At 35.0% G+C, this 25,404-nt stretch overlaps 2 protein-coding genes across 5 annotated transcripts in view; one reads left to right on the forward strand and one right to left on the reverse strand.

The window, feature by feature from the left end:
* Positions 1–1,469: 1,469 nt before the first annotated feature.
* LOC119632980 (MORN repeat-containing protein 5-like) lies at positions 1,470–2,480 on the forward strand. The gene has a single exon (XM_038026155.1). The coding sequence runs from the start codon at positions 1,470–1,472 to the stop codon at positions 2,478–2,480; it is 1,011 nt and encodes a 336-aa protein (XP_037882083.1).
* Positions 2,481–20,558: 18,078 nt separating this feature from the next.
* LOC119633814 (slowpoke-binding protein) overlaps positions 20,559–25,404 on the reverse strand; it is a 106,901-nt gene continuing 102,055 nt past the window's right edge. For all 4 annotated transcript variants that reach the window (XM_038027573.1, XM_038027576.1, XM_038027575.1 and 1 more), the window contains one exon: positions 20,559–24,068. In XM_038027573.1, the coding sequence (XP_037883501.1) occupies positions 21,059–24,068 (3,010 nt within the window). In that variant the 3' untranslated portion in view covers positions 20,559–21,058. The remainder of the gene's footprint in view (positions 24,069–25,404) is intronic.

Genomic DNA, 25,404 nt, shown 5'->3' on the forward strand with positions numbered 1-25,404 from the left:
AGTTGTCTCTGATAACTGTAAGTGTCACGTCACTTAATAAGTGTGTGATCTAACTTACCGTTTTTTTGCAATTCAAACACACTTGCAATGCTACATAGCTATTCACTATTGACTCTTTGTCCCTTTTCAAGACAATCGATGAATATTATACCATGCGCCATCACCTCCCCCATTGTCTTTTGCTTTTTAATCTCTTTCTTCTTTTCTTTTTATTTCACCTAAACCGCTTCAACACTTTTTTTCGCAGCAACCGCTTCGGATAAGGTTTTCTTAAGGATACGTACTCACGTCAAATGTTGGATGAGCTACCTTTCGATTTTCTTAGGAGATCAGCTATTTCACGCAACCTTATTTCTCACTCTTCGCAAATAATTTTGTGCACTTTTTTACGTTTTCAGGACCAGTTGCTGAACTTTGGGTGAAGAGAGCGTTCAGAATCTTTGGTGTCTATATGACCGTGTTTAAACCCACAAATTTATGTTTTCAACGATCGACAGTTACCCTAACATCATACAAACCACTGCTGACTATAGAAGGTATTTTTTCTCATCACTAAACCAAAATCAGACTTTCGAATACAAGAAAAGTGGCAGCTCTTAAAATAATTATTAGAATGTCATGAAATTTTGATGCGTATAATTTCAAGATTGCTATTATCCAGAAATTATATAGGTCTTGCGATTGGAGAGTACTTGAATTATGTGTTTTCATCCAGCATAGAAAATGTAAACAGTTGCTTATGTATGAGCTATTTTTACAAGCCATTACAATGTAGAGAAATGTTATAAAATTTTGCAAAGATGCTTTTCATGCGTTGCAGTCCTCCAATATCTATCGTACATCATATCACGCATTTCGCATATCGTGCATATTTCATACGCAAGCCAAGTTTAATCAGGATTAACTAAAGAAGAGCTTTAAGCCATGCAACATAAAAGCGTAATTGTTTAAGCTGAAATATGTTGTCGAAAAATCTCGAAATTGGATTCTGTCTATTAGACCTTTATAGGACGACTGTCTGTGTGTGCTTACTTAAATTTGTCCTTAAAATTTTTCGTATCACATCCATGATCATTATTTGTTCGTAAGTTGGGATACTGTATTCGTGTCTTAAACTTGTTCCTAACTGTATGAAATTTTGTTTTTAAATATATGCGATGCGCGTGAGACGTATACGCGTATACGATCAATATATCAATAGTATGAATTGTTGCTCTGTCATCTAGTGAAATATCCTTATAATGATGAATGATGAATGCTAAAGCAATCGCCCACAATTTACTACAATATCTTTTCAATATATATATATATATATATATATTTTCTTTTGTAATTGTCAACAATAATTTTTCGACATTCAATAACTTCGTGTTGTGTTGAAATAACGTTTATTTTCATACGGTACTAATATTTTTATAATTTTTATTTTTTTATTTTTGCTTGTTGTGTGATTTTTTTCTTTGGCCAAAATGCAACCTCGTCTTTTAGAGCGGTTAACGCCAAGTATTACTCAAATGGCTAAAGTACCGCCCGAGAAAAAACGTAAGCCAAATTATCACTACTTCTTGACTGGAAGTAATTTCACTGGGAGTTGGTTACCTGCTTTGCATATTATGGAAGGTTACGGAGTGTATACCTTTCCAGATGGTAGTGAATATCGTGGTTATTTTGCAAAAGGGGTTTTCCATGGTTACGGGCTTTTACATTTGACGAAACCATACGGTATCACATTCAAAGGACTATTTATTGAGGGTCACCTAAGTGAAATGGTAGATATTTGGTTTGATGACAATGTACATGTGGAAGCTAGTTTCCAAGGCTGGAAAGCCGATTTCGCCAAATGGCGTTACTGCTGTCAGGGTGATCGACGTTACTTAGTGGAGCGAGTTGAAGGTTTGGCAGCAGTTGGATTAAAATCCTTTAAAAGGATCGGACAACCGCCTTTTATACCAAAAAAATTGTATGACGTGGGAGAAGGGTTGTATAATCCGGTGACCCGCATGATAATAAAGAGACCGAATCCCTTTCCTTCGTGGCATTACGTGGCGTGTGAAGGGGACCATTATAAGATTACAGAAGGTTGCCGCTCTGGCACCCCTCCAACCGTGAAAGATATACCTCTACAAACTCGTCGCCAAATTGTGCAACTTAATGTAAAGAGTGCGGAAGAGCTGGAAGAGGCGGTGCCATCTTGCAATTATGATCCGATCAAAGAGCGAAAGAAGTTTTTAAAAGGAATACGTCGAGCTTTCGAAAAAAACCCAGATAACCTTCAAGCCAGATTAATGACAGATTTGGATAAAAGCGAGTCCTCCGTATGTGTTGGAACTGCTTGGGGCGTGAGTACATCATCTTGTTCCAGTTTTAGTTGCAAATCATTGAACGTAGATAGGGAAGAGCAATTGGAAACGACAAGAGAATATGATAAACACGTGTGGGGTCGCCTCCCTTCCGACCAATCGTTTTTTCGTGCTTCGTGACGCGTAACTACTCGGCTGACGTAAACTAATAATTTCTTCTTTGGTGAGAATAAAAAATTCTACAGGTGAAAGAATTCACAAAAATTATTTTTCATTCAAAAGAAACGATCGCTTCTGAAGGATGAGTATTTTCAATTCGTCTTAATCGCCTAAAAATCGCCGACTTGAAAGATATATGCTTGTAGTCTTGCAAATAATCTAATGAATGAGGTACTCCTCCACGGGCGGAGCGATATCCCGTAAAGTTGAACAAATATCACAAAATTTATTTTATATGTCATCTTAGTTTGCAGGCATAATTTTCAGATGATGTGGAAAATTACGCCTATCTTTACCGCGTTATAAAATACAGTATACTGACAGCGGAATTTTCAGAATTTTGGGTTATTTTAAGGATTAGGTATTGTATTCCAATATTCTTACGTCGCTTAGATTTTCTCTCAGAATGTTTATCAGAAGTCTTAGCTTACTATGTCAGCTTTTACTCTATTAAGAGTTCTAACGTATGCATGACCACAGGAATACGGCTTAGCCTATTATGCACCTTTAAACGGAATCACGGGTGAGTACTTCGAAGGAATTGGATATGACTCCTTTCACTCTCTCTCTAAATATTATAAAATGTGAATTCGACAGGTTCTCTTTAAGTGATAGGTAATACATCGGACTACCGAGTTATTGCTTGTGTTACATATATAGGAAAATACGCCACGTAACAAGCTAAGCACTCATTCACTTCTACTCCAGTTGAAACCGCTTACAGAAATTATTAACAAAATCAAAATTGCTCTATTTGGTAAGTAAGACGAGGTATAAAGGGAAAGTCAGAGTAAATGTTTATGCAAAGTCTTACCATTAAATACCTTATACTACTTTGCTTAAAAATTAGACTTGATTGCCAATAAAGGGTTAAGTATACCGAAACACTATTACCCAGGGATATTTCTCGCACTTTTTTCACAATTGTATATGTTCGTCATAGAATGACTTTGTCGAAATAGGGCATTATATGAAGAGTCCAGTGGTCGATAAAGTTTCCTAAATATCTCAAAGTAGAGATTTAGAGAATGAACAAAATTATAAATGGACAGATAAAGAGACAAATAGGCAAAAAGGCGGGCGGACAAGTAACCATGCATCTATGCACGAAATGATTCTAAACCGTAATGTACAACAGAGCGAGCATTTATTCTGAGTTTGGCAGACGAACAGATAAGCAGATAGGCTTAACCGGATTCAGAAAAGGTCTCTGAATCGATCGATGTAATTAAAAGAAGGGCTTCTTTTAAGTCCTTCTAGCCGATGTAGAGAATAAAAACTACCATACGTAATGAAGCGCCATCTTCATCTGTGAATCAGGGTGTCAGCAACAGATGACTCGCTGCGTTATGTTAAAAAAATGAAACGGTATAGTTTGTGAGCAAGATTTGCTTTAAAACGAATGTCAAATGTCTGTCAGTTATTAATATTTTAAAGCCATTTCAATAAGTTTGAATTTTTTCGTTGCATTCGTTTACTTCGTGCGGGAATTTTTATTTTTTTTTTGATTTGCAATAATTGGATAAAAATGCAACCGTTTATTTACACTGCGGGAACACCGCGACAATTTGGCTCCGTTTTTCCGAACATTAGAAAACGTCTTGCAGATGATGTCTCAACATCCAATAACATACGTTTTTTGACTGGAAGTCGTTACACAGGCACATGGGCGAACTCCGTACAAACTATGGAAGGCTACGGAATCTACATTTTTCCGGATGGTAGTGAATACCGTGGGTATTTCTTAGGAGGATTTTTTCATGGCAAAGGCTTACTTCATTTAGCTGAACCCTATAATTTCACATTTCGAACAATATTTCAAGAGGGTCGCCTAAACGAGGTGGTTGATATGTGGTTTGATGATGACTTGCATGTCGAGGGCATCTTTAAGGGTTGGGAAGTGGATTTCAGGAAGTGGCGTTATTGTAAAGAGGAGGATAGACGATTTTTAGTTGAACATATTCGTGGCACAACTCCTGTGGGACCATTTTCGTATACCGCCGCTAGAAATCCAGCCCGTTTACTCCATCCGGGTTTCTTCGATGTGGAAGAAGGCGTATATAACCCGAGACGGAAAAGAATTACAGCGAGATTGAAACCCTTCCCGCCGCGGCGTTGCGTCACTAATACGGCGGAACATAATTGGATAATGGCAAACTGTCGGCGCGCTTACCTTCAGAATGTAGACCAAATTTCCCCGAGACTACGTAACAAAATTGTAAACACTAATATACTTAATCAACAAGATTTTGACAAGGAGCAGCCTAAGTGCCATTATAATATACACAAATATCATAAGCAAGCTTATAAAGGGATCTGCAAAGATGCCAAACCACGGACAGGGCCATATAAAGATAAAAGTGAGATTAAGCTTGATTGTACGGAGAAATTTGAAAATTTGGAAAACATTTTACTTTCTTCCGACTCTGATCGCACTGGCATGCTCGTTAGCACATCATCGTGTGACAGTTTCACAGTTGGCCACTTGGCCGTTAATGAACCTCCGACTTTACAGGCGACAACGAAGATGGATAGTATAAAGTTGGATCCACAGTTAAATGAAAAAGAATATAAGCTAATATTGGAATAGGTTGTATGCCGAACCATTTATATTTTTGTACTTTTTGCGTACTTGTCAAAGCTTTTTCGATATACGATTCTCATTCGTCTGAATAAAAATTTAACCGCATTGCGATGAATACTGCCAGTATTTGAATACGGAAAAGTATAGAAAAAAGTTTAGAATGACTGGCAACCTGGTTATATTTACCAATATTGTTATTCTGGTTTTCCTTTGTTTTTTTCTTATCTCTAAGTTACAAATGAAATCTACCCATAAATATTTACTTTATGCAAACGTAACAATCGTTTCGCTTAAGTTCGGAAAAGTAACATAAATTCTAATAATTACAATTCACCTTGTCTTCCTTGGTTACTCGTTATTAGAGCGACTAGATTGGAGTTTATCTGTTGAAATGGAGAAAAGATTAGAAGCTTGGACAGAAAAATTACAGTCGAAATTTTGAAAAAATTTAACGTAATTTCTTAGTCCACTTAAATAGTGAGTGATTATTAATTTTTGTGTTCGAATGGGCAGAAGAATAAAAACAACATGTTCGCATCCGAAGGTTACTTCGTGACACTATTTAAATCCCGACAGATTTCATAGTTTAATAGTTAGGAGAATAAGTACAATAACTTACACCTGATATTGGAGGTATTGATGCAATAGAACGATTATTAGTTTTATTTTTCTTCATCAGTCATGACTCGGCTACACTTCTCTCTTCTTTCTAAGATAATATACAGAATATCCATCTATCTATGTAGGGGCTCTCTTTGCGAGAATCGCTACGTAACTCGCGTTTACGTTTCATCTATATAAGCTGTAGCTTTCGCTGCCTTACGTCGACTGTGTTTTTAGTTTCATTTACGTATGCGCAATAACACTCAAATATTCTTTCGCAGTTAAGTAATTTTAGACGAAAGCAATTCAGCAAAATATTTAAAACTTTTAATGGAATGCCACGTTCTGCTTATTGAAAACAGCCAAAAAACAGACAAGTAAGAAAGTTATTTTCGAATGCGACCGAACAAAAGCATGTACACATCATGCTAGCCCAGAAGCACATCCGCAACAAGAACAGATCCAGGTTGTAAGTGAACCCCTAGACCACTGCAAACATGCATAAGCTTGGCAACCGACACGTTAACACAATATTATTTTAAATAAAAAAAAACGAGATATTAAGAATGAAATGTTAGTTTAAGTACGACGTAGGAAAATCGCTCATATTAAGCAGAGTTGCTTTAATAGACTTTAGAGAATCCGATAATGAGAATAAGTGACAGATATCGTTTATGTTCCCGCAAACAACTCTGAGCGGGTTAAACAGCTCATAATTGCATTCACATTGACTAAGCTTAATCAAGATAAAGCGTCTAGAGAATCGATTAGGGATATTAAAGCTTACCTCACCAAGTAACCCTAAGAACAAATCTACGTTTCTCCAGTGACGGTAAGGCCAACAGAAGCAACCTATTTTCATAGGGAGGAAGAGAGGCAATCGGGTCCTAAGCGTAAACGGCAAGAATTATGTTTGAACAGTTTCATTTGAATCTACATAGCACTTATACGAAGGAGATCCCACAACAGAGGCATGCTTGTGTATAGGTGCAACCAAACACATGTACAGCCTTTTCGTAATGTAAGGATCATCAAGCTTTTCGGACCATTTCTTTGTAAAACTAAGCGCTGACCTAGCTTTGCCTAACTAGAGCTCAATATGCAAGTTAACACGTAACCTATGGTCAAATAGAACGCCTAAATCTGTGAACGAATCGACGTCCTCCAAGCTGTGCGAATCAATGGAATACTGAGTAATGAATGATTTCCTTGTTGAGAAAGAAAGCTTCTTACATTTATTTAGATATAGTTTCAGACGATTCAAAGAGCACCATGCAACCAAATTGTTCAAGTCGCTTTGAAGCTGATGTGATTGCGATTCTACGGGAAAGGGAGAAAACAGTTTCACATCATCAGAATACATTAAGATCTCGCTGGATTTAATCACCGACGGCAAATCATTAATGTATAAATTAAATAAAATGGGTCCTAAGTGGCTGCCTTAAGGTATGCCAGACGTCACGGGGAATTCATCCGTGGTAATGAAATTAAACAAAACCCTGAATGATCGATTGTGCAGGTAAGAGCTTAACCATTTCAATAAATAGAAAGAGAAGCCAGAGGGTTGGAGTTTAAAGATAAGTAAGTTATGGTAAACCAAAGCAAACGCTTCGCTACAATCAGTGCATATGACATAAGTGCGAGAGCCATTAGAAAAAGCCTTGAAAACATGAGAAGTAAACTCTAACGGATCGGTGGCCGTGTTAAAAAGGAGAAATATACGATTTGATGGCAAAGCCCATATGCTGATTCACAATTCTTATTATCTTAAATAAGTTATGCTAAAAAACGTTAAAAAAAACTAAACAAATAAGTTTTCGTACTTTATAATAGTGGACGGGCGTAGCTGATATTTTCTAGTGCAATTTTCTCAGCTTATGTTGCACTACAGACGTGTTTTTTGATCGATTTGCTTCATTTTTAATAGCAACTTGTAAGAATTGACTTTTGCAATTTAAATTTGATTCTTGTTATTGTTGTGTTTATCATTTCTTTTTCTTCTTCAAATATATGTAGCATATACATATGTATATATATTCATGTCCTTATCTATATATTTATGTCCTGAATGTTCAAGATAAACTAAAGCGCTTTAGCAATGATCACAGATTAAGTTTGTATAGTAATAATATTTTGGCTCTAAACTTATCAGATAACAGTTACGAGGTAAGAAGAGATCACATATATAAAGGTTCTCCTCCGTTTAGAGCGACTGCAGATACTCATAATGTATCCCCAAAACCTGAAGTTCAAATTAAACAAGTACATATTTTTTTAATTCACGGGATTCTTATTCGTATTTTGCGTCATTGCTTTTCTTTTTTAGGATTTTTTAAATAGATTGCAAATAAAGATAATTGAAAAAAGAATGTCGTACCATTTCAGTTAAAATCGAAATAAACGTTTGTTTATTTTCTTTTTATTGCTTTATGGAGTTGGCGTTGTTCAGTGCAGGCACCGAGAAATACAGAACGATTGATTTTCGAAAACCAACCTTAAACACTATAACAGCTTGCCACGGTTGTATTCCTTACGTAAAAGCACAAGAGCTTTTGCTTAGTTGGCGTAGACACACTCCATTTTGCCAATAGTCGATGTGCAAACAGTAAATAGTGTAGCATAGGTAAAGGCGAATTTTTTCATTAAAGCCAAAAGAGAAACTGCATTAAGAACAGCCGGGCACTATCCTGTTATTTAACAGAATTGAATCCCTTTGGTCTGTTATTGAACAGAATTGATCCCTTTGGTCTGTTATTTAACAGAATTGAATCCCTTTGGCCTGTTAAGGTGGCCATTTAACACAGCTGATTGGCGTTAACATTTAAGTTGTTAGTTGGGCTTTTATCCATTTATTTATTATAAGCGACACTGTGCTTTTCCTTTCAACAGGGAATTTAGCGAGGGCGTTATTTAGCCAGAGAATAAATTCTTTTCTCTTAAAGCGGTAGCATCAAAAAAACTCTACTGCACTTGAGATTTGAAAATGCAATGAAAATGCAAAATTTATTGAAATCAAATTTATTGAAAAATGATTTCATTTCTTTGTTATAAAATTTGACTTGCCATATTCACACTAATACCCTCCACAGACCTGTCATATTCACGCTAATACCCTCCACAAACCTGTCATATCCACACTAATAGCCTCCACAAATCTGTCATATTCAGACTAGCCGCAAAACTGTAGATATCGACTTCAAAGTTGGTGGAGACCTTGGAAGTTTTTATACGCAGATTGATATTGAAAACGGGCCGGAATGGTGAGAGCACACGGCCTCTGTAAAGCGTAAACTGAACGCAACTCTGTTTCTCTATCATGACATAGTAGATTGATTTTTTCTTAACAATTTCATCGATATCGGGTATCATGAAAGAGAACGTGGAGACAATAATAATCGTAATTACAACTGAAGCTAAATTTATGTGCCAGCAAGACTATAGAGTGTCAAGTCATATGAAAATATAGATAATGTAGTTACATATTGTCTAGGAGCAAAGCAGCGATAGGGATGTGATTATAGATTATGAAAGGCCTGAACAGTTGTTTCAAAGTTACTCAGGCTAGCAATCGTTTTGATATTTAGCCTTACCAAAGAATAGTGTGAATGGTGTTTGGTTCTTATGGTTAATCAGAATTAAATTCATTGCCTGCTCAGATTTCCCGAATTGAATTTTCCCATATAAAGACCTTGCTGCTCGATTATTCGGGTACAGCTAGATGAGCTTGTGAAGAAAAATTAGTTGGAAGATCGGAATCCTAGACCTTTAGCGAAATCTCTGAGATTCTCGCATGTCTACGTTGGTTGAAAACGTATGTGTTGGTGTCATATATATGTGTACTATAAACTGTAAGTGGTATGCCGAGGCATTTAATCTATCTTAATTTTGCGAATGTTGGAGCATAAGAAGAAGAAGGAAATCATAGTTTCCTAAAACTAATATGAATATGCATTGTCATGAAGTTGACAAATTTATCATCGATCAGGCGAGAGTCATATTAGAAGCTTTGGGTAGACACCATACTAATCAATTTACTCGCCCATCATTTTAACACATGCTAAGGAATGGTAATCGTGGCCATCCGGTTATTGAGAATGGCTTTAGATTTACTTGAATTCAAGTTTTTAAGTTATTAAAATCGTAGCAGAGAGTAATACGGTCTAAATCTTCATTTATCCACTGCAAGATCACCCGGCCGCGAAAGATAGTTTGATGCGTCGTCAATATGTAGATGAATGTTACCATGTGTGGCAACACGCAACCAAACTATTCATGAAGGTGCTAAATTAGATAGGCCCCAAAATGACCTGACCACCTTACAGGGCACCAGAAGCAGCGATGTTATAAAGAGCTATAAATTATTTGAAGTTTATTTAGCACCTCTTACTTATTACAGTCAAATTAGTTTATTAATTGTAGCCTACATTTTATTTATTTTCCTTAATTTCACTCCCGTTTTCAATTTAATCTTTTAAAGTAAAAGTCCGCCTAATTACACTAAACTTTTCGAGCTGAATTTTACGTAAGTAATTGCTACAAATAGCCTTTTGCGAGAAGCTAAAATCCACCAGTTTTTGTTCTTTCATTCACATATCAACGCTTCGTGTTTCGCATGTGTAACTAGTATGTAATTAAATGGTTCCAGGAAAACACTAATCACTTGCGAATGAACACCAAATCGTTTATAAAGAGATGATTAGAACTGTCGTCAAAGACGATAGCTTTTTTAAAATATGGAATCCGAACATTCATTAAGACTTACATCAATAAACGAAAAATCATTGCTATCCTCGAGAAAGGGATTCCACCCATGGGATATTTCCCTGCAGCAATGATGAGTTGTTTGAAAAAAAGTAAAAGAGAAAATCGAACGTAGGCAAAATCATCCACCATCATGATACCACTTTACGAAGCAATTACATTAATTGGGATCACATGAGAATGGTTGAACAAAAAAAAAGATCAATTAATATTTTGGGATCTCCCTAAATAATGAGTTTTTTGTATAAGAGTTTTCACTTCGTTGCAGAATAATGAGTAAATAGAGCTTTGGCAGCAAGATAAACGATTGATTGATTGCATTCAATTGATGCACGCTATTAGTACTTCCTATGGGTGATGCACTGTCACTATCTCAGTACACATCAAGGCATAACGGCCACCCAATCGCTAGCCAACGTAATATATGAAGACGTTGGTATGATCAGAGTAGCTATCAACATGTCAATATCCATTTAAACTTTTCGATTAATTAATGATAACAACAAATAGACAACACACAGTCTTATATATAAAAACAGGAGGGAATGAACCTTATTTATACGTTCCAGCATTTTATTCACTTTATCACTGAATAGTTTTGAGCAAAGTATTCAATTAACTATTACTTTGCCTCTTGCTTACCAAGCCAAGCAAGTAAAATTAATTTATATAACATTAATAAACTTTTCAAAGCAGAAAATCAAAGAAGAGAAAAGCCCAAAGTTAACGTGAAACTACTCCGATGTCGCACCGAAGAAAATGAGAATATTCTTATATCTGCCAAAGACTCAAATAGACTGTGATGCTAGACATGAAATCGTGCTATGCTCTCTTATTAGGCCGCGCTCAGCTAGCTTGCAGTGTCATTTAAGAATAAGAAGTACAGATGAGAAAATCCGCAATAAATATAAAAACTAATGAAAAAAGAAAAAACAATTAGGTAAAATGCTTATTAAATACCCTACACAACCTTAATGCTATTCATATAACGAATTTCGAAAGCAAGACGTTATATGAGAAGTGGTCGAAAAATTAGCCGAATTTGAACCATTTTCAATTGTGTTCCTCCTTGGGCCAAAGCACATTCACGTACCAAATTTCCTCAAAATATCTCATAAATTTCAGACGGTAGATTGAACATAAGATGACAAGACGGATAGATGAATGGAGAAACTTAGATCGATTCAGAGAATAATGCAGATACGGCAGGTATCTAGGTAGGTCTATCTCAAATCTTTTCGGATTTTACACACATCCGTACAAACTTAATATACCCTTGCACTGGCAGTGATATAATAAATAAAAGAAATTGATTCAGACAGTTTTCAATATGTTAAGTTAAACGCAAAGTGCAAAAATTCTTAATTTCAACTAAATCATTGACTTCCCACCAATATTTTATATTTTGTTAATTGTTATATAAATTAATATGATAATCTTTTGAATAATAGCGATAATGTACAGTGAAATCATCCATAACGCGATTAATCCGCAATCCGTTATACAGGAACCATATTATATGGAATAATCCGGCATGGGAGGTGCGTCTTGCGCAAATCGCGGTAAGTAAAACATAGAATTAAGCAGATAAAATTATATTTTACCGCGTTTTAGAGGAACTGAAACCCTGATTTAAGAAACTTCAAACTATTACAATACAAATTAAATGAATTCGTATCGCTTTACGAAAAATTTCTCAAGCAAGCAACGAAAAAAAAAGAAAGGAATGCTTATTTTTACAGTAATTCCCTGGAATTGGGAATAAGCTACAGATAGCAATAATGACAAGACAACATTTTCAAGCCATTAGAGTTGTTTTTATACGGAACACACGTCACAGGGAAACGAGTTATAGGAGAACCGTTCGCTTTGCTGTTTCGCTTTATAAAAGCCGCGACATAGCATGTCTGACTGTACCGCAATAATGGATACATAATGTTTATTTGTGGCCATCGACTTTTTTACCGCTTATAAACGATTTTCTTTTCTAATTTATAAACCGTGTGTTTATTTTCACTGGGGTGGTAACCACGTAAATAGGCGGCAGTCACCAATCCACTCCATTCATGTAAGTAAATTTGAAAAAGCGGTGAAAAGCGCTATCTGAATTTCGCCAAATCTAGCGACAGCCAGTAATCTATACAGTTACTAAGAATACATTTGCATTAGTATTGACCATAAACTAATAAAAGTTACCACAAAACTCCTTTTTAGAATTGCATTTCTAGAAAAACAGCTGTTAGAAAATAAAATATATTCCATTTTGATAATTGAATTGTGTGCGAAATTAAATTTGTGAATTGTGAAGAAAAAGGGATAATTTAGTAAAAATAAGTACAAAATTTTTTTTTAATATCGGTGTAAACTAAGGAATGTTAACCAATGTATGCATTTGCAGTAGAATGCATTGTAGCGCACAAGAAGACTCGTGACGCGGCATCGCGAGATCGTCGAGAATCGCCCAGCGAGAATCGGTCATGCATCACTACCTCAAAATGAGTAAATAAATTGTTCCTAATATTCGCAAACGCCAGTAAATAATTTGAACATTTTTGAATCAGCATAGCAGAGCTCACTTGCCAAAATTGGTCCGCAAATATACCAAATACTATTAATGACGACTAAAGATTATGATTGCAGGAAAGCTTAGTTCACCTAAAACCACATGATTTATTCCTTATATAAAAAAATATTCTTCCTTCTACTTACATAAATATAAATATTTCTTTCAAGATTTGTGGCTTCATTGTGACTGAAAGTTTGCCGAAATCATAATTTTTGATCACTTAGATAAATTTACACAAAGAGAGAAAGTTTCATTTTTGTTCGCTTGCAGCAAATTTTCGTTAGCGCCATTATACACTTATTAACGTTATATACGTAATCGCGAATTGAAAGCCGATATACTTTATTACTTACATTTGCAAGAAGTTTTTACTAATCCGCTGCAGTTAAATGTAAATTTCTTGTAATTCAGTTATAATCATTTCAGCAGTGCAATCCATTTATCAAACTATGGCCTAACATAAATTGTACATAATTTTCTTTTCATTGAAATCGGAATGCTTGAGGTTCTTTGCTATACCTGGTTGGTTCGCACAAAACAGACAAACGTCAATGTGCCTCTCATTTTTTATGGCTCTCTCTCGGTTATCAACTCAATGTAATGAAAAGTTTGGCGGGAACTAATGCTTCATGATTAGCCTCTTGGCGACAATTAACTGTGTGCCAGGAAAAACACAAGGCGATAATCATGGCGACAGTTGCCTGCTTACCTGCATGGGTATATAGTTTTCAATTTCGATAAAGTTTTAGAGTCGGTGTGGCGGGAGTGAGAGTACGCATTTTTGTCACTACTGACTGAAAATTGCTCAATCAGAAAGCTGCTGCCGACCAGCATATTCAAAGGGAAAATAACATCAAGTATTGTAACGAAATACTTTTGAAATTAATTTATTTATTTGTAGTTGAATGTAGTTTAGTTCAGTGCTTTAGTTTATATTTAGATAAATTAAAAATGCTTCGTTTAGTTCCCTTTTCGCTTAACTAATTATTCTCTTCTACATTAATTGTCGTTCACAATAAGATGACAGCACAAATAAAACACTATTCATAGTATGTTGCTCCTTTGTGCATCATCAACGATAGCGACAGTATGTGACGACGTGTGGAAAACTTGATGATATAGAGTCAATTACAAGTTTTGGCGAATTAGGAGGATTAACGGGACGTTTGGAGTAAAACATCTTATCTTTTACAGATTTAAAATTTTTTGTATTTGTTTGTAAGTAAAAAATCTTGTGTGGGATTTATTATATTTTCAGTTTACAGTCGCTTGCTTTTATAGATGCAGGTTCTAAGCCACCAAGCTAACTCCGAACAAGCAACAATAACGCGAAGCGAAAGTAATTTTTTGCTTACGCCAGGTTTGACAATTTTGAGAGAACGTCTCTCTAAAAAAGTCGAAACTCGAAAATGAAACCTAGTTAACGCATGATATGGACTGCATTCATTCTGTTCGACGCCTAACTTGGTAATTGCGTAGAACTACTAAAATTGAGATTTTTTATTTAGAAATTTTTTTTCTACATCGGACATTTTGCGAAGCACCATATATATAATTGATTGACGTATCATTTTTAATTATTATGAAATATGTAGTTAGAAGCATCTTTTGCCGTCGCTGTCGAAGTTTTACTGAAGTTAGGCTTGACGCTCTCCAATACTACCAATCTGGCCGATACTATCGACTTTTATGGAGCTAATTAAACGTGACAAAATAAGAATTAAACTTCTTCTGAATAATGCAATGAATTTGTAATGAGTGCTAATATATCAAAACTGTTACGGAAGTTATAACAAACACCGACATTCAAAATCCATCTGCGTGTTTGGCTTAACAAAACGCCTTTATCGAGATACCCAACAAGTAGGCATTCATCGGTTTCATTGCGTTTTTATTGGAATCGAAAAACTAAACATACATATCCGATCCTTTCTATTTATTCCGTCTTGCAAGAAATATGAACATTTTTTTGCATAATTAATTCTTTGAAGCCTAGTTAATAGAAAAAAGGCAGTTATTTTCTTGCAAAATTTTTATCTTTTCGTTCTATTTACGCTCGAACATTAAATCTGCACTTCATTCCAAATGGTAAAAAATAAAAACCTTAGTTTAAGGCAGTCAATTAATAAAATGGGTTTTCAAAGTAAGGGAAGCAGTCGAAAAGGTAGTCCATGTCGGTGTACCAAATATCATGAAAATATATCAAAAATCGCGGACAGACAGAGGGACAGACAAGCTATGTCGGAATCGCTTGATGCAATAAATGTATGTTGCGTTTACCTCAAGGCTTTCTGGATGTTGCATACGTCCGCCCGGACGTAATGTACCTCAAGTAACGTAAGGTATTAAAAATGAAAGAAAAGTTTTAAATGAAACAAAATTTATTTTCGATATATTTTTGGTAATTATTATTTACTGTAATTTATAAGTTATTTTCTATATGTAAATAACAACATTACACATAAAAATATCACCGAGTTATTGACAGAATTTTATCAAATTAATCGAAATATATCTATTATCTATTGATACATAATAAAATCAAAAATTGTTTGTTAAGTAAATGTCTAAAGTAAGCTATTGCTTTAATAAATTAAGAACCAAATAACTTCATATAAAAAAGATGGTTTTTATGTAAAATAATACATTCCAGCATTGGGGGGGGGCCTTTTCCAAAGCTAGGGATATAAGATATTTTAAAAGCGTCACTAGACTATTAATTATTGTGTTTAATTGAGAAATCTTCTTTTATACGCTTTTATTTTAGAGAAAAATCTAGCGATGATTAATGTTTTAATAAGTCTGTTCAAAGAGCCGTTTATAAGGCTTCTTATATATTCGATTTATTGTTAGCTTTTAATTGGATAATTATTTAGGTTCTTGAATTTTTCTCTCGCAGTTCTATAGATTTCCCTACAATTAGATTTTGGATTAGAACTGCATATCTTGCTGCTAAACTTGAAAATTTTTACTTATTTATAGTATTTTTTTTTGTTGATTTTTTTTCTAAACCTAGTTTTTATTACATTTAATTAAAATCAAAAGGAATTACTTCAACTTTGCCATATAAGTATTAAAAAAAAAAAAAAAAAAAAAATCAATATATTCATCAAAAGAAATAAGAAATTTAGATACGTCGAAGCGACGATTCTAGAATGCTCACCATCTTGAACAAGTGTACGTATTGCGAAGTTAAGTCTGAGCGTAGCAGTTGGTTGATCAATTCTTCATAGTCAATTATTATTTATTTTCGAATTATTATTTACTTTCTAAAGAAATGGCGCAGGAATTTTTAACAGGGTTTGCTGTCACATTTAAAAGTCGTTTTGTGGACCTAAGGAAAATATGTCTGAAGTTTTTCAATTAAATGACGAAGGAAAATGAGAAAGTGGGGATTACAGAGTATGCGTCGAGAATTCACATAATAATCGTCATGCAGTTTGAATAAACATCAAAGTTTGAAGAATTTCTCCCGAATTAGTCACAATTTCAAGCATTGGAGTAATGCGTTTTAGTTAGCGTGTTACAGATAATTTCCGTGATGGATGAACACACGGCCGATCACTGCGAAAATCAAACATCAAAAGACTATTAGCGAATAGCGAAAAATTTCTCAACGTGGATAGAAAGTTTACGACGTGCCGTGAAAGTTTAACATCATGACGTGCGATTGCACACAGAATGGGGAAAACAAAGTGTTTGAATTTTATTCGTGAGTGGAAAAGAAGACCTTATTCGACAACTAAAAAACTTTGATGATGAATCGAGACGTATAATGTAGAAAATTTGACGCATTCTATGCATCGAATATTGAGCAAAGAGGTTTCATACGATTAGTTACTAACGGAGTTGCTCTAGCTTGTAATATTATATCAGATCATTCAATAAGTCTCCGGTCGAACTGGCCGTCCTTTGGCAATTTTGTCATTCACATGCACTTGTAATGCTACATGCGATTCACTATTGTCCCTTTGTCCCAAATCAAGATATATAAGGATGCGCACGTCATAATCTTCCCAGTCGACTTTTGGCTTTGACTGATTGCTTTGGCCGTTTTGACTCTGGAGCATAGCGACAATCCCATGTTTAATCCATTGCCATATATCGCGTGGAAAAATTTTTCGCATTTTGTTTAAATGGCTCCAATAAGTTATTATTATTTTTGGTGAAAAGTTAGCAAACGCGATCTCCATTTTTTCCATGGATAAATGTTCATGTAAAATGTGGAATTGGCCGCCTATTGCTACGCATCGCCACTTTCAGTCCTCTGAAACGATTTTGTGCATAGCCTGAAACAACTGGCGAATTCGGGCGAGTAGAGCGTTCATGCACCATCGATGGTCATATTAGTAGCCAACTCAAAAAATTTATATTTTTGAGAGTCAAGCAAAGCCGTGACCAAGAGTCGAAAACACCGAGAGTAGTGTCACTAAAGCTGTTGAAATCTGTAAACTAATTATCAAAATGTCCTGGCTCACACATCCCCGATAGTTGGTGGTAGGCATAGTCGAAGGTGTTACGAATAAGATAGAAGAGATGCTTTAATCCGATTTCCTTAGAGGCGTATCAGTTAGTAATTGAACTATTTAACCAAATATAGATTCGCAGACTTAACACGAATTCAGTTGGGATGAGTTCGTTCTCAGACCATACCGTAAATGAGTTCGAACGCGTCATAAATGCGAGAAGTCCCAAATTCCTCACTTTATTCAGATGATAATTTTGACCTAATGGTGCCTGCTTTTTACATGGTAATCCTGCTTATTTTTAACAATCTAGATACAATATCTAATGCTTTATTTCAACGATTTTATAAACCATACAATATCTCAAACTATTTGTTTATTTAATTAAAGTTATTTAAGCATTTATAATGATTTCAGTTTTATCTATGGCTTATAAAGAAGTGCTTTCTTTTCTGTTTTTTTTTTTTTTTAAACTTATTTAACTCTTAAACCAAATGAACTTATGCGTATCGCTAAGAAACCCATTAAAAACTAATGTGCTAAAAAACTTAAGTATTGATATCTTTTTTAGTCAATGTTTAAGGCTTCTCGAGAATAGGAAAAAAGTTTTGCTACATGATTTATTAAAATTTGATTTATTATTCTTTCATATATACTTTTTAAATATCTGGGAAATTTATTGCTACAATAAAATCTTCAAGAGTTGAATATTTGAATATTCCTTAAAATTTTATTAATTCCCTAAGGTCTAGAAATTTAAGTTGTAGAATATTAAATATCGATTCTGCTATATTTTTATTTAATTTGATCTATTAGTTCTATTAAGCCGTCATAGTTAATTTTGTCTCGTCCCCTTCTCATTCGACCCTGAAGTCTTTATTTGGTTTTTTCTCTTTTGTGATATTTTGAAAGTTTTGCTAAAATTTTTAACTTGTATAGATTTTTGCTTGGTGCTTTTTTTTTTCTTGTTTTTTTGCTTTTCAAGTTTTTATATATCTTAAATATTTAATCATAAGGATGGAGGTGTATGATTTTCGAGTGCGGTATTTTACTATATAATTGCTTAATTGTCTAATAATAAAAAAAAAAAAAAAAAAAAAAAAAAAAAAAAAAACCTTGAAAATTTTGTTTTTATTCCGTTTTTCTTTGGACTTGATTTTTATTTTTTTGTAAAAATTTATTAATAAATCATTTCACAATAATAAATGTAAAATATATTTAGTTAATAATAAATATCGTATAGAATATCCACTTAGTTGTGGTCTTGAAAAAAAGAAATTATTGTTTTTCTCACAGAAAGCTTAATATTCCTCTTACGTTGGATTAATTAAAAGACGCTTAAAAGGACAAGAATTTTTCGTGTTTTTCTTTCTATTAATTATATTCTAAAGTGAAAATTGGAGAAAAAATTTAAAAACAGCTTTGTTATCATCAACAGATTTCTTTAGACACTTTATGACTACAGTGTTTAACCGAAGAAAGATGAATCAATATATTCGCTGTGGTGGAGATATTGTACACTCGTGCCATTAAGTAAACATTAATTGATTCTGTAATATATTAAGACTTTACAGAAGAACTTTGAACGATTAACGATTTTTCGAAAATCTTTTCCTTCAGCAAGCTATCTACATTTTTGTGACATGTTAAGATTTCATTAAAGACGAATCGATAATTTTACATCCTTACTGAGAAACCTCTTATCGACCTTTGGTTCGATTTCTTTGCTGAATTAACCTGCCTCGGTTTCTTCTCAGAAATAAATCACAAAGTGTTTGATTTTCCAGAAGAAGGTGCAACAGATACCATAATCTCACGAGAATTTGACAAGTAAGTAGAAATACTATATTGGTCTATCATTAAATAATATTCTCTACAGTTGCTTAAATACTTGCTACGGTTGTTCACGTGTTCATGTAAATGGTCGGATCCGTGGCATTTTCAACAGTGTTCGGTCTTTGGGCAATAATACATCGGTATACCAAATCTTGTGACATGTGGGCTGAACACAAGAAAACAAGACAGACTGATGGATAGATGGACAAGCTTAATTCGATTCAGAAAGTAAATATGAATCGATCGCTATAATAAAAAATGGGTTTATTTTAAGTCCTTCTGGACGTTGAATCACCACGTATGGTGTAGGGTGCAAAAATAGACAAACCATGTACAAATAAGCTACACACAACCATTTGAGACCAACTGACTATTAGTAGTAACCGTACAGTGTCCCATCCCACTTTTCTTTAGACCTTTCTTTAGACCAACCTTGCAAAACTCCTTGTTAATTGTTAGCGACAGGTCGATCGAAACGAACTGAACGTAGTGTCGAATTCGTTGCTTATAGGTAATAATATTTGGAAAGATTTTATTTTTGAAGGCTTTTAAAAGAAAATTCTACTTTTACAGATGTCCTCAAAGTATATCCAGAATGTAATATCAGTAAAACAATTATGGAGTGGCCAAGAATAAAATTTGTATGCAATTTTATATGACACTCATTCAAATTATTTATAAATTGCATCATTGACGATATTAAAGCGACCAACAATTATGTTAACGACCCCACATGAATCCTCTATTTTTTTTCTTTTTAAATAGAGCCCATAGCCTTAGCTTCTAAAGCTGACTTTATTTTAGTCTACGAATTTATTTCTTTGAGATAAGAAAAAATATAGTAATAATGCCTTGCTTCCGGGGTTAGATTATTTATCCAAGACGCTTCTAGAATTTTAAGAATGTAATCAACAGATTACGCTAAAGGTATAGGAGTTGATATTATTGTTTTTAGAGCGGGTTTTGTAACCATAATTCGCTGTCGATCGTTGGCTTGAAACAGTTGATTACTACAGTGAACGAATATTTTGATGGACAAACTAACCTGAGAGAGTTACTATCTTTAGCGAGGAGAACTTTCTGTAGCGCTTATGCGTAAAACATGCATTAGTGTCGCCTGCAGATGAAACTAAATTACATTTAAATAATTTTTTGCTTTGATTAACTAGCTATCGGCTTGGGTTTGTTGATGTCATACTAACGAGTAAAGTAGTTCACGAAAAGTTTAAGGGATCGAATGGTCGTGAAATATCATTCTTACCTTCGAAGAGATGGAAAAAATTTGAAAAGCTTTTAAAGTCTCAAGTAGAAGTGGATGTAAATTGTAATCAAATTGTAATTCGTAATCTAAGAAAGGAATTCAGGTATACCGCGCTCAAAATTATCTCATTCGCATCATTTTTTTTCTCTATTTATGATATTATATGTGTTTGTGTGAGAGTAAAAACTCAGTTTTTAAATTTTTTCTCCATATCTCCATAGCATACGTGTTTGTCATTTGTTCATTATACTCATTCACTACTTCCCTATATATATATATATATATGTAACCATAGTAACACATCTAGAAATTTTTGTCTAACTACAAATATCTTTATTTCAACTCTTCAATATTAGAATTAACTGTTTTATTTCTTGGGGGATTTTTTCTTTTTTCTCTTATTTTTGTTTAAGTGAATATTTTTTCCCCAATCTTTTTCATTCATTGCAAAAATTTATCATATCACATTTTTTCACTCCTTTGTGAACGCTTTTCCTGCTTTTCACCATTTTCTTTATCCTTTTCTTCATTGCCTGGTTCCGTAGGACTAATTGGGGACATTTCAACGCTGTCCAGCAGCGGTGTTTTCTCTTCACTGCAGCAACTACTGCATCCAGCTCCATCGTCCATTGAGAATATTTTAGCTAATTCTATGCCACTTAACGTACGCCTCGATGGCGATTCATCTGGAGAACTATTCTCTTCGCTGAGTGTTATGTTAACGCTATTTGGATTGCTATTATCACTGGTACTGGTGTCTGTGGTATTATCTAATGTTTTGAACACGGCATTGCGTGATTGCGAGCGTTTGGGAGATCTGGTGGTATCTAGTATTAAGAGTGGCGTAGAGGATGTGATCGGCTTCTGCAGAGACGACGAGGCGACGGCAGTACTAGATAATTGCGATAATTGTTGATTGATATTATAAGTGGAACCAGCTGGGCTAGTTGAATTTTGTTGGCAGGGTAATGTAGCCAAAGAGGTGGTCTTAATATTGGTCGTTTTTAGGCGATTAATCGAGCATGAACTCCAGCTAAGCTGGTTGGGGTGGGGTCGCTTTTTATAACTTTGTTTTGCATGTTGTTGTCCCATTTGTTGCTGTTCTTGATTATATTTGGCGTATTGGGTTTTGGATGGTTGCAATTGATAATGTCGTTGATGACGTTGTTGTTTATGATATTGAGACGACTGTGATGGTATTGCTTGTGCTGGTACATTCGCTTGACCACCACAAGCATTATTGTCATCGTTGAAGCTCATTTCATCTTCAGATAGACAGCAAGGATCGTTGCTGTTCAAAGGCATAGTATTATTAATGGCTGTCTGTTTGAGTGTGGTTAAGGTAACTAAATGACGTTCCGAGTACGATTTGCGAGTGTCCATAACGCGTAAATAGTCTGAAGAGTCCGCGAGATCTTCACTTTTTGAACTGCAATAACGTCGATTGTTAACTGATGAATTATTGCAGAAGCTAGTGGTAACAGTTATTTCGGGTCCGAGGGTTTGATTGGAACCCAAAATTTCATTAATAGAACCACCACGATTTAGAGATTGGCGGCTATGACTGCGACTACAATACGAGGACGAACTATCATAATGATTGTCGCGCAACGAAGATGGCGATAGACGCGCCGAGTGATTCGGAGAAGACTCTAAAAGAGAGTCGTTGGATTTGGCAATGCGATTTTTGCGATAGAATTTGCTGTCGCGCCATATAGTTTGACGACTGTTAGACGATCCCGAAGCTGTAGCTGGTCTTTGCATTTCCAGAGATATACCAGAACCGGCTAAAGTTGTGGAGGATCCTGGCGATGATGTAGTCACTTGACCTGGTGATATATCGTGCGGTATGACCTGACTGGAAGTTTTGCTTATACGAAATGAGGCGTGAGTAAGTTTTTTATACTTTTCGCTCTGGACATTAACGCGATTGTCAGAATGTGTCCTATCTGTTATCGGCATGAACGCATTATCTATTCGTCGCTCTTCTTCTAGCGATCGGAAAGCCAAACGATTGACATTTTTGAGGTGTTGCTTGTCCGAGCTAGAACTACGTTTGTTAGGCGACATGTCTTCAAAGGAGCTAACACGGTATTTTTGAGAGAAAACTTCGATAGTTCCGGAACGTTTGGATGGAGAAGTTGTATAAATAGAATTTTGATCATTTACTAGGATTTTCGGGGGGTCAAATTGTTGTTGTTGCTGCTGTTGTTGATTGCTGGTTGGCGCACAAGTGTTGGAGGATAAGCTGGAATTACTAGAATTAGTTGTTGCAGTGACCAGTATTTTAGGGGACAGCGATACTGGAAAATGTTGTGGTCTCAGATTGCCAGTAGAGCCTGACGAACTAGACGCACCCGAACACGAGCCTTCCTCAATATTTAGAAAATTGCTGGGCGAAGATTCGCGACAAGGCGATGATATGGCTGAATCTTGAGAAGCCATGCCACGTGGTAGCGTTGTCAATTCCAGGCAAGTTTCATGGCCCGCTGTAGTTGTTGCTATTATTATATCTTCTACACCTTCATCAATAGGCGAGGAGATTGATTGAAAACTACTAAGACGAAAGCTTGAAGATCCTGTGGACAAATCGTTGTCCGTTAAGGACCCAAAAGCAGAATCTTGTGAAGGATTACTGCGACCATACTTTAAACATTTTAGCGAGTACTCTAGACGTCTGCTTTTTGAATTTTTAAAATTACATATATCGGCTGTTAATTGATGGTTGAACGAGACTACGGCTGCTGTTAAGGCTGAGGGATGAGAGTTACCACTGGGCTGTGCGTTGGTTGAATTTAACCCGCCCAGAGTTAAATTTTCTTTAGGCTTAATATTCTCTTTTTCATTTTCTTCGATTCGGTCGACGATTAATGTTGTTGGTTGCTGTGATGATTGTGGTTGGTGTTGCTGTTGGGGAGGTATTTGTGGCACGTTTTCGGTTTCTTCATGTGAGATAATTGTAGTGGCAGTAATGCTACTTTCCGAAGAGCATATGCTATCCCCCATGCCCGCCGCACCTCCAGAGCCACTAAGTTTTAAATTCAAACTGCTTGAAGTACTTGAACTGCAACGTGTCATGGTCTGCTGTGGCTGTTGCTCTTGAATCACTTGAATCTGTTGAGACTGTTCTTGTTCGTGTTGCTTTTCTGTTCCTCGTTCTTTTTTAGGCTCTGTAGCCTCCTGGTAAACTGAAATATGATTATCCTCCAACTGAGTAGTATTGTCACAGTAGTGTATTGGTGATTCCATGGTATCGTAGGGTGACTTTTGGGCCAAGTATGGATAACTATGATGATGATGATGTTGGCTCGAGCTAGAAGCTCGTTTATGATGACTTTGTTGATGTTTCTGATAGATCTGCATACGTTGCAATTGTTGTTGATGATAATTACAACCGACGACAATTTCATCAAGTAGGCCTTCTTCTGAATCACTTGATATGCAATCAAAAGATTCCATTGTTCGGCTAATGCTGTTGTTTTTGTTTGGTAAAATTGAAGTAGAGTTAAAATAAAAACAACAAAAAGGACATGAATGCAATGAAGTGGAAGAGAAAGAATAGAAAAAAATATATGAACTTTATTTAGTAAAGAGTGTCAAGTGTGGCGAAAACAATTTTTTTTTTTTTTACTTTGACTTAACATATATTGTCATGTCTATGCATAATACAGAGTAATAATGTCAATGTTCGTGTATGTGCGTGTATTTAGAGGTGTTTATGAGGTAGTGATATGTCATCAGATGTCAGTAACGAAGAAAAGCTTGAACTATGCTTCACTTCTTAGGCACGAGATAATGCATTTTTGTGTTTTTCTTTTTTTCTTTGACGTGAACTCATTCATGTAGAAAAAAAACATGCAATTACAAAATGTTCTTATACATTTTAATATTGCTAGTGAGAGCGCATTTGCTTGAACGTTCTTCGAAATGCATAAGCGGCACGAATAGAGAGAAACAAAATTTTGATGATTTGGCTTTGTTTTATACGATTAGAATGGAGAAACATTTAATTATATGCTTTTTTTTTTTGATCATTTCTTTTCTCCTTTCGTAATAAATTAGCCACATTTAGGTGGAACATGCAAAACATAAATTAATTTGCAATCAGCAGTACATGCACATTACAGCTAAATAGCAAAATAACAAAAATTTTTACGGTCTTTTGAAACTTACACACAAGTGACTATTTAGCCATGCTTACCTATTACGTTAAGAATACAGTATTCGTTTATTTTCAAAATGGCTTAAGTCCATCCTTCAACAACCAAAAGTATTTTCAAAATGGCTTAAGCCCATTCTTCAAAAACAAAAATAAAGTCAACCTTAAAGTACGTCTCCAGTTCTCTTTACGCATGTTGAGATATCAAAAAAACATTTATTTTAAACAGTGAAATTTTTCTAATAACAAATCCGATTGCTTATAAACAAATTCTACAGAATTCTTTTCTTTTTTCGTAAAATCAATTTTCAATAAATGCGTAAGAAGACGACTAGGTCCAATTAAAATGGTTTGCTCCAGATTTAAGTGCGGATCCATTTGATGCGAACTGATGTGGTCGTTTGGAGAATTTGAAATTTTTCAGCTTTGTCTGCTTGGAACCGTTTGTCCGATTGCGACTTTTGGCTTCGATTTCAATGACTTGAAAATTTTGTTTTAAGTAAAAATTTTAACATAAACCCGAATGATCCGTTTTGTGCGGGAATATTCCCTAATATCCTTTATTGCAAGGGAATGTGTGCAAATTAATTTACTTTCATTTTCAGTGATCGATGTGCATTAGCAGTAGATTAGTGATGGAATTTAAAAA

The sequence above is a fragment of the Glossina fuscipes genome, unplaced genomic scaffold (genome assembly GCF_014805625.2).
Source record: "Glossina fuscipes isolate IAEA_lab_2018 unplaced genomic scaffold, Yale_Gfus_2 2, whole genome shotgun sequence".
NCBI classification, from domain to species: domain Eukaryota; kingdom Metazoa; phylum Arthropoda; class Insecta; order Diptera; family Glossinidae; genus Glossina; species Glossina fuscipes.

Excerpts from the sequence above, each read along its gene's own strand:
- LOC119632980 (XM_038026155.1), top strand. The coding sequence starts at position 1,470 with ATGCAACCTCGTCTTTTAGAGCGGTTAACGCCAAGTATTACTCAAATG.